General features: G+C 40.3%; 1 protein-coding gene across 1 annotated transcript; it reads left to right on the top strand.

Moving 5' to 3' along the window:
- Nucleotides 1-534: 534 nt before the first annotated feature.
- Nucleotides 535-12,668, top strand: LOC140913906 (alpha-1-antitrypsin). Its single transcript, XM_073350714.2, has 4 exons — nucleotides 535-1,189; nucleotides 6,228-6,501; nucleotides 10,696-10,843; nucleotides 12,392-12,668. Exons 1-4 carry the CDS (start codon nucleotides 535-537, stop codon nucleotides 12,575-12,577), a joined length of 1,263 nt encoding a protein of 420 aa, XP_073206815.1. The 3' UTR covers nucleotides 12,578-12,668.
- Nucleotides 12,669-12,984: the final 316 nt, after the last annotated feature.

The raw sequence follows: 12,984 nt of genomic DNA, 5'->3' as shown, positions 1-12,984 counted from the left end.
TTTCTCCTCAACACACTTGAGATTGAACACAGTTGTTCTTTGTTCCCCTTTTGCTAACATTAATACTGCTTTCTTTCTGCCTTATCTTTGCCTGCAAAACTTAACTGAATTATTATTTGGCTCCCTCCCCCTTTCTCTTGCACACCAAATTTCTTTTAACCCTCAGTCCCTCACTGAAAAATGCAAACAAATGGGGAATGACTGATTTCAAATGAATTCTAGTCTATTGCACCTTAATTATGGTGTCTTTTAAGATACTTCAGTCTTCTTCCTCATTCATGGATTTTAACATGTCTTCTTTCACAATTCATTCAATAACATCCCAAAATTTGTTTCCTTGAAATATAATATTGCTAGTACTCGGAACCCTTTCTTCACTGTACTGAATTCAAGTAACCTGTGGTCACTGCTTCCATGCCTCCTCCATAGTATGTTCAGGTTCTTAAACAATTCCTTCCTGTTGGTGAGCATATGTTGAAAATTATTAAGATTTGTAGACCAAATATGTTTTCTTTCTTACAGAATCTTAGAAAAATGAAGTCAATCTTTTACCTGTGTTTTTTGATTGCCGGGATTCATGCTGATAAACCTTGCGAACAGAATTCTAGCTACAACAACAGTCCTGAAAATTACCACAGTAGAAAGAGAAACCAAGTAGATCCAGTAAATGAAAATATGCTGGGTCATAAAGTAGGGAGAAGCATCTGTCAGTTTGCATTTTCTTTTTATAAGGAGGCTTCTTTTCAGAGAAACAACAGGAATGTGATCTTCTCTCCCACGAGCATCTCCACTGCCTTTGCAATGCTGACCTTGGGTGCTAAATCAGAGACACTGCAACAGATTCTTAGCGTGCTGCACTTTAAACCAAATGAGATTCAGCAAAGGGAGATGCATGAAGGTTTCCGTCAGCTCATGCAAACACTAAACCGCCAGAATGCTAACCTCCAGCTGGATATGGGGAATGTCCTGTTTGTGAAAGACCAGCTGAAACTGCAACAGAAATTTTTAAATAATCTAAAAAACTTTTACAGTGGAGAAGCTTTCCCAGAAAACTTCAAGAATGTCAGATTAGTTCAGCAGAAGATCAATAATTACATAGAGAACAAAACACATGGGAAAATTGTCAACCTACTCAATAATCTGGATCCAGTTACTGAAATTCTTCTCGTTAGTTATATTTATCTTAAGGGTAAGACAAAATCATAGGACATCCCACCTCAGGTCATTTGGCTATCCTTGTGCCAACTCTAGGCTTCACTACTTCCTTTGCAGTACTATTTTTGGAGGAGGAATCACAACCTGCCTCACAATTGGCCTTTTTATTCACAGTGTTAATTATGAATAGAACTGGTCAACATTTTCATTGAAAATAATTTTCTGATTGAAAATTACTGGGTTTTGGACAAAATTTTGGTGATATTTTCCCCATTTTCTGATCAAAGCCAGAGCTGATAAAAAAATTAGTAAAAAATTTAAAATGTTTTTCTGATGAAAGGGTACGTAAAATATACATTCACACAGGCCCAGATTCACGAGAGCATCCCTATTCAACAAAATACTTAATCATATACATAGGGTGCACTGAAGTCAGTAAGACTCATTGCTTAAGTGCTTTCCTGAATTGGCACCCTAGACAAATGCTATGAAATTTTCTGCTAAGCAGGTTTAGAGTGCAGTTTGCAAAATGCTGTAAGATACCTAAACAACTTATTGAGTGGAAAATTATTTATTCTGTCCCAGCAACAGCAAACAGTACAGAGGCAGGTATATAACAGAACTTCTGCTTCTCCTCAAAGCCCATCTCTTTGTAACTACGGTAACTGATTACACCTTTTATCACATTCTGAAATCTGACCAGGGCCCCCAGTTGTGCCAGTGTTTGCACATGTGAGTCTCTTTACTCACACAAGTTGTCCTGACTTCTAAATTTTGAAATTAATTTTTTAAAAATGAAAAATGTTAATGAAGTTTCTGGAAATGTTTTCCCTTGGTTTGTAACCAGCTATTGAGCTGGTCAAAGCTTTTCAAATGTTGACCCACTCCTTCTCCAAAAAACATTTTCCCTTTGTTTTTCAAGTACATCTATGCATTTGTGTAAATCTTTGAAGGATTAGCTGTAGAGTGGCAAAACTAGTTGGAATCTAGTTCAATTGATTCACTTGAAAGGCTGCCATAAAAAATGGAATAAAGTTGTTTTGTCTTGCCACAGAGGGCAGGACAAGAGGCAATGGGTTCAAAGTACCGTTTAGCAGATTTAGGTTAAATCTCAGGAAAAACTTCCTAACTGTAAGAACAGCAGGACAATGGAACAGACTGCCTCAGGAGGGTCTGCAAGCTTCTTCACTGGAGATTTTCAAAAGGAGGCTGGATAGCCATCTGTCTTGGATGGTTTAGACACAACAAATCCTGCATCTTGGCAGGGGGTTAGATTAGATGACCCCTATGGGCCCTTTTAACCCTATGAGTCTATGTTTCTTTGTCCTTCCACACCCTCTTCCCCACTCCATCAAGGAAGGTTAGTTTCTATCTCTCTAGTTTCAAGATCTTGACTCATCTCCAAAATAGCATTTTCAACACAGGCTTTTAGTCAGCAGGTATCAGGCTTTCCTGCCAGACTTAACAATAGGCACAAAAAATGTGTGGATTCTGCCCACCCCGAAACTCAAACAGCTATGAAAGTAAAAGTTACATATATGTGAAGGGTTTAGTCATAAGTTTCGTACAATATCATACATTATAATAATAAGAGGAAAATATTCACTAAAAATAATATAGGAACTAAAACCTTCTACATCACACATATGAAGGTACAGCTGTCACACATGTTCTAAAATGGATATTTATTTAAAATTAGAGATGCCCCTAGCCACAATGTTCATTTCCATATCTGAAATGACCTCCCAGCACCCCCAATAGTTTGCGTGCGTAGATCCTGTCTTCCACTTTAAATCCCTCTCTCTTTAAAATGTTTGCTAGGAGTGGATAATTATGCCCTGAGACAAACTGCATTTTGCTTTTTGCTTTTAAAGAAATTGCGAAGAATTCCACTTAAAATCCACACTATTGCTCCTATTGCTTCCACATGGAGAATTAAAATGGGCTAAAATGTGGAATGGTTCGGAGGCTTGGTTTGGTTTGGAGAAGAATCTGAAATTTTAGAAGCTTTTATAAAGTCTGACCTAACATTTAATGGCTATCCCATCCTCTGTACCATGTGATTATTGGCCACCCCAGCAGTCCTGATGACTCCTCTCCCTTTTCCATTGTGCATTGTAGCTTACATTGAGTTGTTGTCTGAGGATGGAGGTTTGGTAGCATTCTATCTTGCATTGTACTGAGGGTTTCACTGGATGATTTGCTACTCTTCTTGTTTGCCTTGGGGCTTAGATAGTGAGCATGTTCTTCCCTCCCTCCCTCCCCCATCCAAAAAACCCGTGTCATTTTACTTGCCCCCATAGTTCAGTGAGGAATTATTGTCCAACCCACTGGAAAAGGCAAGCTCTGGGTTTCCTTTTGTCCCTGGAGCATTGTAAAGAATTGCAGAGGCAAGACCTCCTTGAAAAGTGCCCTGCTAAGAGGAAGGGAAGCACAGGCATATCTGGGTTTGGATGGAGAAGGAGGGAAGAATTAATGAGTGTTCCCAGTATGCAATCTATCTGCCAAATTATGACATCCTTACTCAGTTTTTAACCAAAGCTGTGTATGAAACCAGTAGGAATTTTGTCCGAGTAAGCAACAAGTAATAGCTGCCTGAGCATATCAGGATTTGGGGCTGTGACTTATGAAAAAATGTTGTGACTCATTATGGAATTTCCCTAAAACATAGCAAGGCAATACTTCTGCCGTGTTAAAGAAGCGTCCAGGGGCTCTGAGCTGACAGTACAAAAATTAGAGACTTCTTTTAACAGACAGACTTACTCTAAAATTACATACATCATGTTTGTGGCTACACTGTTTATGGAGAAATTTACAGTCACAATGTAGCAATTTTCTCCTGTTTAAAAGAATAATGCTTTCCACTTTATATCTTGAAAGCCCCATACAAGCATTAATTAATAATAATGACACCCTTAAGTACTATATAACTATTATTACACCAGTTTTATAGCTGAGGAAACAAAGGGTTGAGATTAAATGATTTGTACCAGGCCTCAGAGTGACTCAGGGTTGGAGTAGGGATTAGAATTCCAGAGGACTTTGTTCTCAGTCCCGGGTTTAGACAATTAGACCAATTTTACCCAGCAGGGTAATCTTTCTGCCCAGGTACTTTGATTAAGAAGCAAAGTGTAACTTAGAGTTAGAGCGGGTCAGAAAATAGGGATTGGTTTCTGCAGAAATCTCAATAACTTTTCCAAATTTTCATTGAAATATCAAATACCAAAATATTTTGGTGTTCAGGGATTCAGTTTTTCCACAAAAGTTTCCCCAGAAAGCAGATATTTTAAAAAGGTTCTAGTCAAAACCCTGATTTTTCATAAAAAATAATTAGATGGAAAATTGTCAACAACTCCGACTTACAGTATCTCTGTTCTTCATGACATTTTGGCATTGTCTTGATTTGGCAAGAAAACATATCAGAATTTCCTGCAGAACAGAGATACCAATTTTTAACCAGCTCCACTTGGGACCAGCTCCAGTTTGACGAGATTAGTCACTTCAGTAATTCAGTTAAACAAGATTTATTTTGAGCTAATGTCTTTGAGGTATTTTTAAGGCTCCCATCATCATATATCTAGGCATTAACACACACTATTTTAGTATCATTAAGGGCAGTGTCTGAGGTGGGACTAGAACTCAAGGTATCTTGCCTCTAAATTCTTACAAGAAACGGGTGTATTTTTGGCACTTATATATATATGTGTGTATATATATGTGCGTGTGTACATATGCAATATACTTGAAAAGAAAGCTATAGATATTAAGCATTATCTAGTGGGAACATATAGCATTACAGTGGAAGCATATCAATGCATTCTAATGCTCTGTTTTCCATAATTCAGTACTTTCTGAAAAATACATCAGTTTGGAAAGTCTAAGCAAAACTGATTAATAGATCAACTGTTTTTTAGTACACAGGGTTGGGAGGACAGGGAACAATTTATATCATTGCAATGTTTTGTTATTTTTCTAGTTGTTAGTTAACAGCTCTATGGCTGCAGTGAATGAGGGTGAATAGTTGGATTTTGGCTTGGAAGTTCTTCTCACTGAGAAGAAGACACTTCTCTGAAACCACTTTGAGCGCTTCAGAAAAGATTGGTTTTGTTTTGACCAAGCTATTAGCTTTTGAAAATCTCATGTTTTCTGCTTACCCAGTAAATTTTGCAAGAGGGTTTTCACCAAGCAGCATGAAAGCTGGAGTAAACATCTCCTGCCACCCATTGGCTGGGTAGCAGACCAACATTTTAAACATCCCCCAAAACCTAATTTGGATGGGAAAAGCCATAAATAGATTGTGCCCTGCTCCCATCTCTAAGAAACACCCTCACTTCAATCTGGTTTAGGTGTGGGACTAGGTAGAGGAGTTTTCAGCCCAACTGATCCCTTTCTTCTACTTGGCTGAAGTCCATCCCCTTGAACAAGAGCTCTTTTATGGACTTCAGCCAAGTGGAAGAAAGGGATCAGTTGGGCTGAAAACTCCTCTACCTAGTCCCACACCTAAGCCAGATTAAGGTGAAGGGAGGTTGTGAGGATGTTTCTTAGAGATGGGAGCAGGGCACAGTCTACTTATGGCTTTTCCCACCGAAATTAGGTTTTCGGGGGGTTTTAAAATGTTGGTCTGCTACCCAGCCAACGTGGTGGCAGGAGATGTTTACTTCAGTTTTCATGCTGCTTGGAGTCACTTGAAAATTGCTGCCAGACATGCAGGATCAACTCATATCTCATGTTAGGACACTGGGGAATGTATTAAGTCTCCTCCCTGAGAATAGTCTGGCAATTCCTTCTGGCATGAGGACAGGCATTGGGGTATATGATGTCTATCTAAGATGAAAGTACCATCCTTTTACTACAAAGCAGCTTCTGGGTTTGTTTAAACCACTCCCAACCCAAACCACCCATGTGCATATTACAGTTGAGTTACTCTAATTTATGCATTTAGGGACAGATCCTCAGTTGGTATGAATTGGTGTAGCTCTGAAGGCAAATGCAGCTACTGCAGTTAATGCCAACTAAGGATGGTTTCTTGTTCCCAGAACATCCAGTAACTCTCTCTTTCTTTGAATCATAAGCCACGTGGAATAAAACTTTCAATCCAAAGTACACTAGAGATGATGACTTCTTTGTGGATGGAAACACAGTTGTTAAAGTCCCTATGATGTTCCGATTGGGCATATACAAACACACCTATGATGACCAGCTGTCTAGCACTGTGGTGCAAATGGATTATAAAGAAGAAAGCACTAAAGCATATTTTATTCTGCCTGATGAAGGACAAATGAGGAAGTTGGAGAATGGCTTGTCATGTGAAAGTCTGTCTAAATGGAGAAAATTACTTTCAGAAAGGTAAAATCTTTCAGCTCTCTACTCTGGTGGCAGGCAGTCCCTTTAGATCAAGGGCGTCGGACAAATTCTTGGAGAAGGATGACTGTATTTTTAACTATGATCCCTGGGCTATGGTATAGAATTAGGACTAATGTGCTACCCTCAGTGATGTTAATGCACAAAGATGAAGGCTAGAATATGGCCTTTATGTAGTTAAATTTTTTAGTTATTTACAAGGGCTTGTCTACACATATAGCACTGCACTGATGCAGCTGCACCACTGCAGTGTAGTGTAACTTTCCCCGTCAGTGTAGGTACTCCACCTCCCTGAGAGGCGGTAGCTATGTTGATGAGAGAAGCCCTCCTGTCGGCATAGCACTGTCTACACCAGGAGTTAGATCGGTATAACTGTGTCGCTCAGGCGTGTGGATTTTCCATACCCCTGAGCGATGTAGTTATACTGACGTAAGTCTGTAGTGTAGACCAAGCCCAAGATATGTTATTTGTTCAATATCCTATTGTCACATTCTGTATCACTCAGTGTGGAAAATCTGCTTCCCTTTAGGACCACTGCCATTTCTGCATTTTGTTTCTTTTGCTTCCCTATATGCCTTTCTCTGTAGTCTGTTGTTCTCCCTTTATCTCATTTTTTCCCTTTCTGCATTTCCCTCCCTGTGGCAGCTTTCATTTCCAGCCCCCCTGGATTCTCTCTCCTATGCGTTCCCCAATCCCACCTGCTAAGATGATTATCAATGAAAAAGTTAATGCTAACTTTGTCTTCAGAATTATCACCCCAGTGAGACTAAAGGAGTGTGTGTGGAGGGCAGAGGGGGGGAAGAGTTCATGCATCTCAAAGCCATTGTTTCAGGCTGCTGGCAGACCCAAGAAGATGGCATTTCATTTATTACGTTCATGTCACATTATCTTTGCAACCATGAGAGCTAGAATTTTAACTCACTTTTAAAGGGGCACATTTAGGTTCACTGAAATTTAGGTCCAGTGCTGAAAACGTGCTTGGCTTCTTGCATGTCTACAGAGGGACTGCTAATGTGCATAAAATTAAGCATGTGCCTGTTGGCGGACTCAGAGCCTTTCATTCTGGAGAGTAAGAATGTGCCACATAAATGCACCAAGCAGGCTGAATGCTTGACAACACTGCCTTAGATTACCAAACCCCAGCTTTAAGACAAAAAACTGAATTAAATTAAATACACAGTTTACAGTTCTTTACGTTGACTAGCTGGCAGAGCTTTTTGAAATGTGGCAACACTTTTTCACAAAAACTTTTGTTGAAAAATGTGAACTTGTTTTTCATTGAAACTTCAAAAATGTAAAAATTTAATCTAGCTCTACCAGCAGGAGGATCCTCGTGACCAGTGGTGCTGGAACAATTTTTATAGTCGGGATGCTAAGGGCAGAAACCATATATTTAGGTTGTTATTTTACTACTTCAAGCCAGGGGGTGCGGCAGCACCCCCCACACCGCTAATTTCAGCCCCAATGCTCATGTTTGTTCCTAAAATCAGTACTGGGCAATGAAACAGCTTAACCAAAATATCAGTGGTGTTATCCCTGTCAAATAAACATCAATTGTACAAAGAGGATCTGCCTTTGTTTCAGCAGACAAGGAACTAAGCAAAATGTCTTACTTTTTCCAAAACTGAAATAATCTACCTATCAAGCAGCAGTGGGGTTCTATGGTTTGTAGTATAGAAAGACCTCATTATTAGAGACCCCAATGAGCTGGCATTGTATGGAAATGCTCACTCACTGAAATTCACTGCTGTTTGGCAATCATGCAAACCGATGACCAGTAAATACCTCCTCTCTCCCCACATAGTCTTCAGAGCAGTTGGTTGGTCCATTTTACATCTTTGGGAGGGTGTAGTAAATCCATTCACTCCCTAAATCAAACCCACTTAAGGGCCTTCAGGGGAGCAGGCTACCTACCTGTTTTTCTGTTCAGCAGTAATACAGTTGGAACTCCTTGGGTCCTGTTCTCTTTTTGTCACCTTCACGTCAATCTGCAGCCTGATGCCCCACACCCCACTTCGGTAGTGAAGAGAGTATCCAAGGGGAGGTCATTTGACTTTCACAAACCCAGCTGAGTTATGCCTGGTTTCAGTGAAAAACTTTTGCACTGTCCAGTTCAATGTATCTGGTCTGAATAAATATATGGAGATGACGTAGAATTGCATGCAGCTGGGAGCAGTGTACTTCAGGCCATTTCAGTAGGTTACATTCAGGGAAGAAGGGGTGGCCCTATGGTTAAATTTCAGGACTAGAGATTCAGGAGCTCAGGATTCTATTCCTAGGTCAGTCACCAAGTTCCTGTGTGATCTTGGTCAAGTCACTTGACCTCTTTGTGTCTCAGTTTCCCCACCCACAAAATGAATTGATACCACTCACAGGCGTATTGTGAGAAGTGTTCATTACTGTTGAGATTAGAGTGACCGGACATCCTGATATTAGAGGCTTTGTATTATATTGGCCACTATTACCTCCCTGCCCCCATCCCAATTTTTCACACTTGCTATCTGGTCACCCTAGTTGAGATTGTTGGATGGAAGGTGTAGAAGCATGGAGTGTTACCTTTATATATAGCAAGGGCCCTGTTTAACATGTGGGTAATTTGTTGTGTGTCCCAGTGTCTACTCCTCTCTTCCTGAGACTGTGTGTGTGTGCTGCATTCTTCTTTCCCCTCACATTAGCAGTAGATGGGGAATGGCTTATTCTTTATAATGGGAGGATAGAAATGGCCCAATGACAGTTGCGTCATTAATAGGGCAGCAGTCAGCACCTTCTGCGAAAAAAACAGGCAAAGGGAAGAGATCAGCAATCAGGAAAGAGTCTATTGCACCTCCACTAGCATTATTAGCCAGGAACAATCCTAGCATCTAATCTAAGACATGTTCTCACATGCTATCAAATGGCTAGTGTGTCTCACTGTAGATGCTAGAACTAACTCCAGAAAAACTAGAGACAGTGGGACAGTGAAAAAAAATGCACCAGAAATGCTGAGCATTGACTAGTTTTACAGAAAGCACTGAAGTATTCATTTTCCTTTAAACTGACTAAATCTTACATAGAGCCAACAATATGATTCATGAACTAGACAGATATGCTTTGTTGTTAGCTTTTATCCTAAATAAATTAGGCACCCCACACTTTTCTGCTCTCTTTGGAATCTGTTTTGTTTGTTTTCCCCCCAAAGGTGTAATTTAATTGTTAAGATAAGGCCAACATTTTCAAAAGGGACTCATTAATTTGGGTGCCTCGCTTTTGGGGTGTCCAGCTTGAGACACCTTAAAATGGATTGATTTTCAGAGGGTGAATGCTCAGCACTTTCTGAAAACCAGGCAAAAAATCACTAGGCACTTTTGAAAATCTTGGCTAAAGAGCCTTAAAGAGGAAAATTTCCCGAAAAATGGGAATACAGTACAACCTTAGGTATCTTAAGGGACACCAGCAACCTAATAGAAGCTTGGAAGATGGTCCAGCAGGCTCTGAAGTTTATTCTGTTTTTAAAGCCTGCTGGTCAGTTCTCCTGATTATGGACATTGAGATGAGTTGTCCTGAGGGTTGACCCATAGTCCTTTGAAGTCAATGAGAATCTTCCCATTGACTTCAGTGGGTGTCACTGAATCAGGTTATTGGTGGGGCAGATAAGGAATCTCCTAGAAGATGGGGAGGGAAAACAAGCAGGGTGAAGGGATAATCCAGATGCTCTGCACTTGTTGAATTCAGGAGCACAACCTCAGTCTCGTTGTACTTAGCAATATTACTTAGAGCTTTCCTGAAACTGTCTCTCTCTCTGCATTAGCTCCTTATAGGTCTCATTACCATAGTATCTGAGCACCTTACAGACCTCAATGTATTTATCCTCACAAGACCCCTGTGACGTAGAGCAGTGCTATTATACCTGATTAACAGCGTGGGAGCTAAGGCACAAGATTCAAGTGACAGGGAATAGAATCCAGGTCTACTACGTTCCAGGGTAGCACCTTAACTATGAGCCATCCTTCCTCCCAGTCCAGGCTTCCAATATCACTTATCAGAAACCTCCCGTTCCTCACCAGAAGAAATTTGTCATGGGTCTTCAGTCAAATCTTCTCTATGGGCTTGTGGAAACAACGCAAACAAATTTCTCAGTAATCACCACTGTGATGTCTGGTTGAAATGTTTTACCATTTTCTCGCATTTCTCTTTGGACAGCTCAGTCAATTTATATCTTCCAAGATTCTCTGTTGATGGCAAATTTGATTTAAAACAAATTCTGTATAGAATGGGCATCAGAAATCTATTTGCTAATGAAGCTGACCTGTCTGGAATTACTGGGCTGCCCCGGCACAGGATCTCAGAGGTAAGTTCGGTTTCATTCTGTTTAAAGGATCCACGGTACCGGATATTTAAAAACATTTCTTTACAAGTGGCTCCTAGGGGAAACCCACATGAAAGGGCTTTGCTCTATGTGAAAAGCAGGGACTGAGGGATGGAATATTCAGCCCAAGTGACCCGGGTTGCTTGTGCTGCTGTATCCCAGCAAGTTTCAGCATCTACAACATTTTGGCCCAGCAGAGCCACTTTACTGACCACAAACCTCTCTCTCCCCTCCCCCACTTCCCAGAGAAGACCCCACAGACATCTTCCCCTGGGTATGAAAGGGGGTGCAAAGGGCTGGTTTTCAGAGCTTCCGTTGCTGCTGCTGCCTGTGCATAGCTGCCTTTGCCCCTCCTGTTATTAAAGACAGTGGGTTCAATTCTGTAAGGTGCTATGAACAGCTGGACAAAAACCAGGTTCTTTGGTTTACTGGCAATTCTGAAAAATCAGGGGGAAAACATCGTTTCAGGTCAAACTGACAGCACCATTTTTGACAAAGCAAGGAGTCAGAAATAATTGTTCTGGTTTGACCGAAACATTTCCCTCAACCAGATATGAAACCTTTTGTTTCCCTTTACAGCATTTTAATTAAAAAAAAAATTAAAGGGAATTTTGAAACAAAAAAGCCATTTTGAATTGAAAAAAATCAAAACATTTTGATTTTTGTTTGTTTATAAAATCTTTTTAAACGCACACAATTGGGCAAAATTGACATGCCTTTGCAAATTATTTCAGTGTCTCCAAATCTGCATTTTTCACTGAAAAAAGTTTTGGTTCAAAAATGTCTCCCAGTTTGAGAAGCACCCTTAGCTCCTGTTGGCTTCAGTGCCCACCCCTTGCAAACCATTACCTGCAGGGTACATTCCATTAGTTAACTCCTGTTAAAAAACGATACAGAAACCCTCAACCCCCCTACAAATGAACAGATGTAATCTGATGAATCCAGGTCTGTAAATGTCTCTCAGTGCAGTAAGGACAAGCTTGTGCCCTTTTCTGCCCCAAACCCATTCTATCTATCCAACTTCGGATGCTCTTAACATACAAGACATATGCAAGGAAAGCAATCTGTACCCCTCAGATCTATTTTATGTCCACTCTTGATTGTCCTCACCTATGAACTATTACTCCACTATATAAATTTGCCAAAGACAACTGGGTGTAATTCTGCTCTCACATTAGTTTTACACTAGTGTAACCCCACTGACTTCAGTGAAGTTGCTCCTGATTTACATTGGTGTAAGCGAGAGGAGAATCGGGGCCAGTGCTTGCGATAGTAGTATGAAATAGTGACTCTGAGAATGTCTTCTTTTAAGGATGAGGTGATTTTGATTCATGCAGATCACAGATTTTTCTCCCTGAGTTTGCAGTAGCCCTTTTGGTTTGTGGTGTTCACTCACACCTGTTGCTCTGTTGCTCATTCTTTAGCAGTTATTTCTCTCAGCACTTTTGGTTTAAAAACAATCAAGCTCATATTCAGAAACCTGCTTATGGTCCACACCTGGAATGGTAATGTTTGTTGATTTCCTTGTAGGCTATCCATCAGGCCACGGTGAATGTGGATGAGAATGGCACTGAAGCTTCGGCAGCCTCTGCTATGGAAATAGTGCCAATGGCTGTGCCTGCTACCATTAGGTTCAACAGGCCCTTCATGATAATAATATCTAGCAATAATAACATACTCTTTATGGGCAAAATCATGAACCCTATGAAACAATAGTTACTAAAGTGCTGTATGCGTTAACTATGAGTAATTTACCACCACTATTAAATAAAGAAACGTATTGACCTAACCAGCGTAGAGATGGCTTTAGAGGCCACCTTTTCCCTTGTAATGTTGTATATTCTGCTTCACAACTGAGACCTTTAATCGATTTTAAATCACCATCACTGCAGATTGTTTTTAAATCCAAACTCAAACCAAAGAAAAGAAAAGGAATTTGAGTTCAGGCAGAACCATCAGCAGAGGTGAAAAGAGAAAATCCTTTGTAACGCTGAAAACAGCAAAACATTTTCTGGAAAGTGAGAATCAGAAAAGATGTTGAGATTACTAACCTATGCCTGCTGCACCCCTCCCGTCCACATCCTCACCGTGTAAATTACATTTGTTTTGCATGCTCACTGATT

Source organism: Lepidochelys kempii, chromosome 6 (genome assembly GCF_965140285.1).
Source record: "Lepidochelys kempii isolate rLepKem1 chromosome 6, rLepKem1.hap1, whole genome shotgun sequence".
NCBI classification, from domain to species: Eukaryota; Metazoa; Chordata; order Testudines; family Cheloniidae; genus Lepidochelys; species Lepidochelys kempii.
Note: the sequence above shows the minus strand (reverse complement) of the source record. Positions and strands in the feature narration are given on the sequence as shown.

What these genes read in the sequence shown, in the direction of transcription:
- LOC140913906 (XM_073350714.2), top strand. Translation starts at nt 535, where the DNA reads ATGAAGTCAATCTTTTACCTGTGTTTTTTGATTGCCGGGATTCATGCT. An exon ending in TAGTTATATTTATCTTAAGG is followed by an intron (nt 1,190 to 6,227) that starts GTAAGACAAAAT and finishes TTGAATCATAAG; the next exon opens with CCACGTGGAATAAAACTTTC. An exon ending in CCCGGCACAGGATCTCAGAG is followed by an intron (nt 10,844 to 12,391) that starts GTAAGTTCGGTT and finishes ATTTCCTTGTAG; the next exon opens with GCTATCCATCAGGCCACGGT.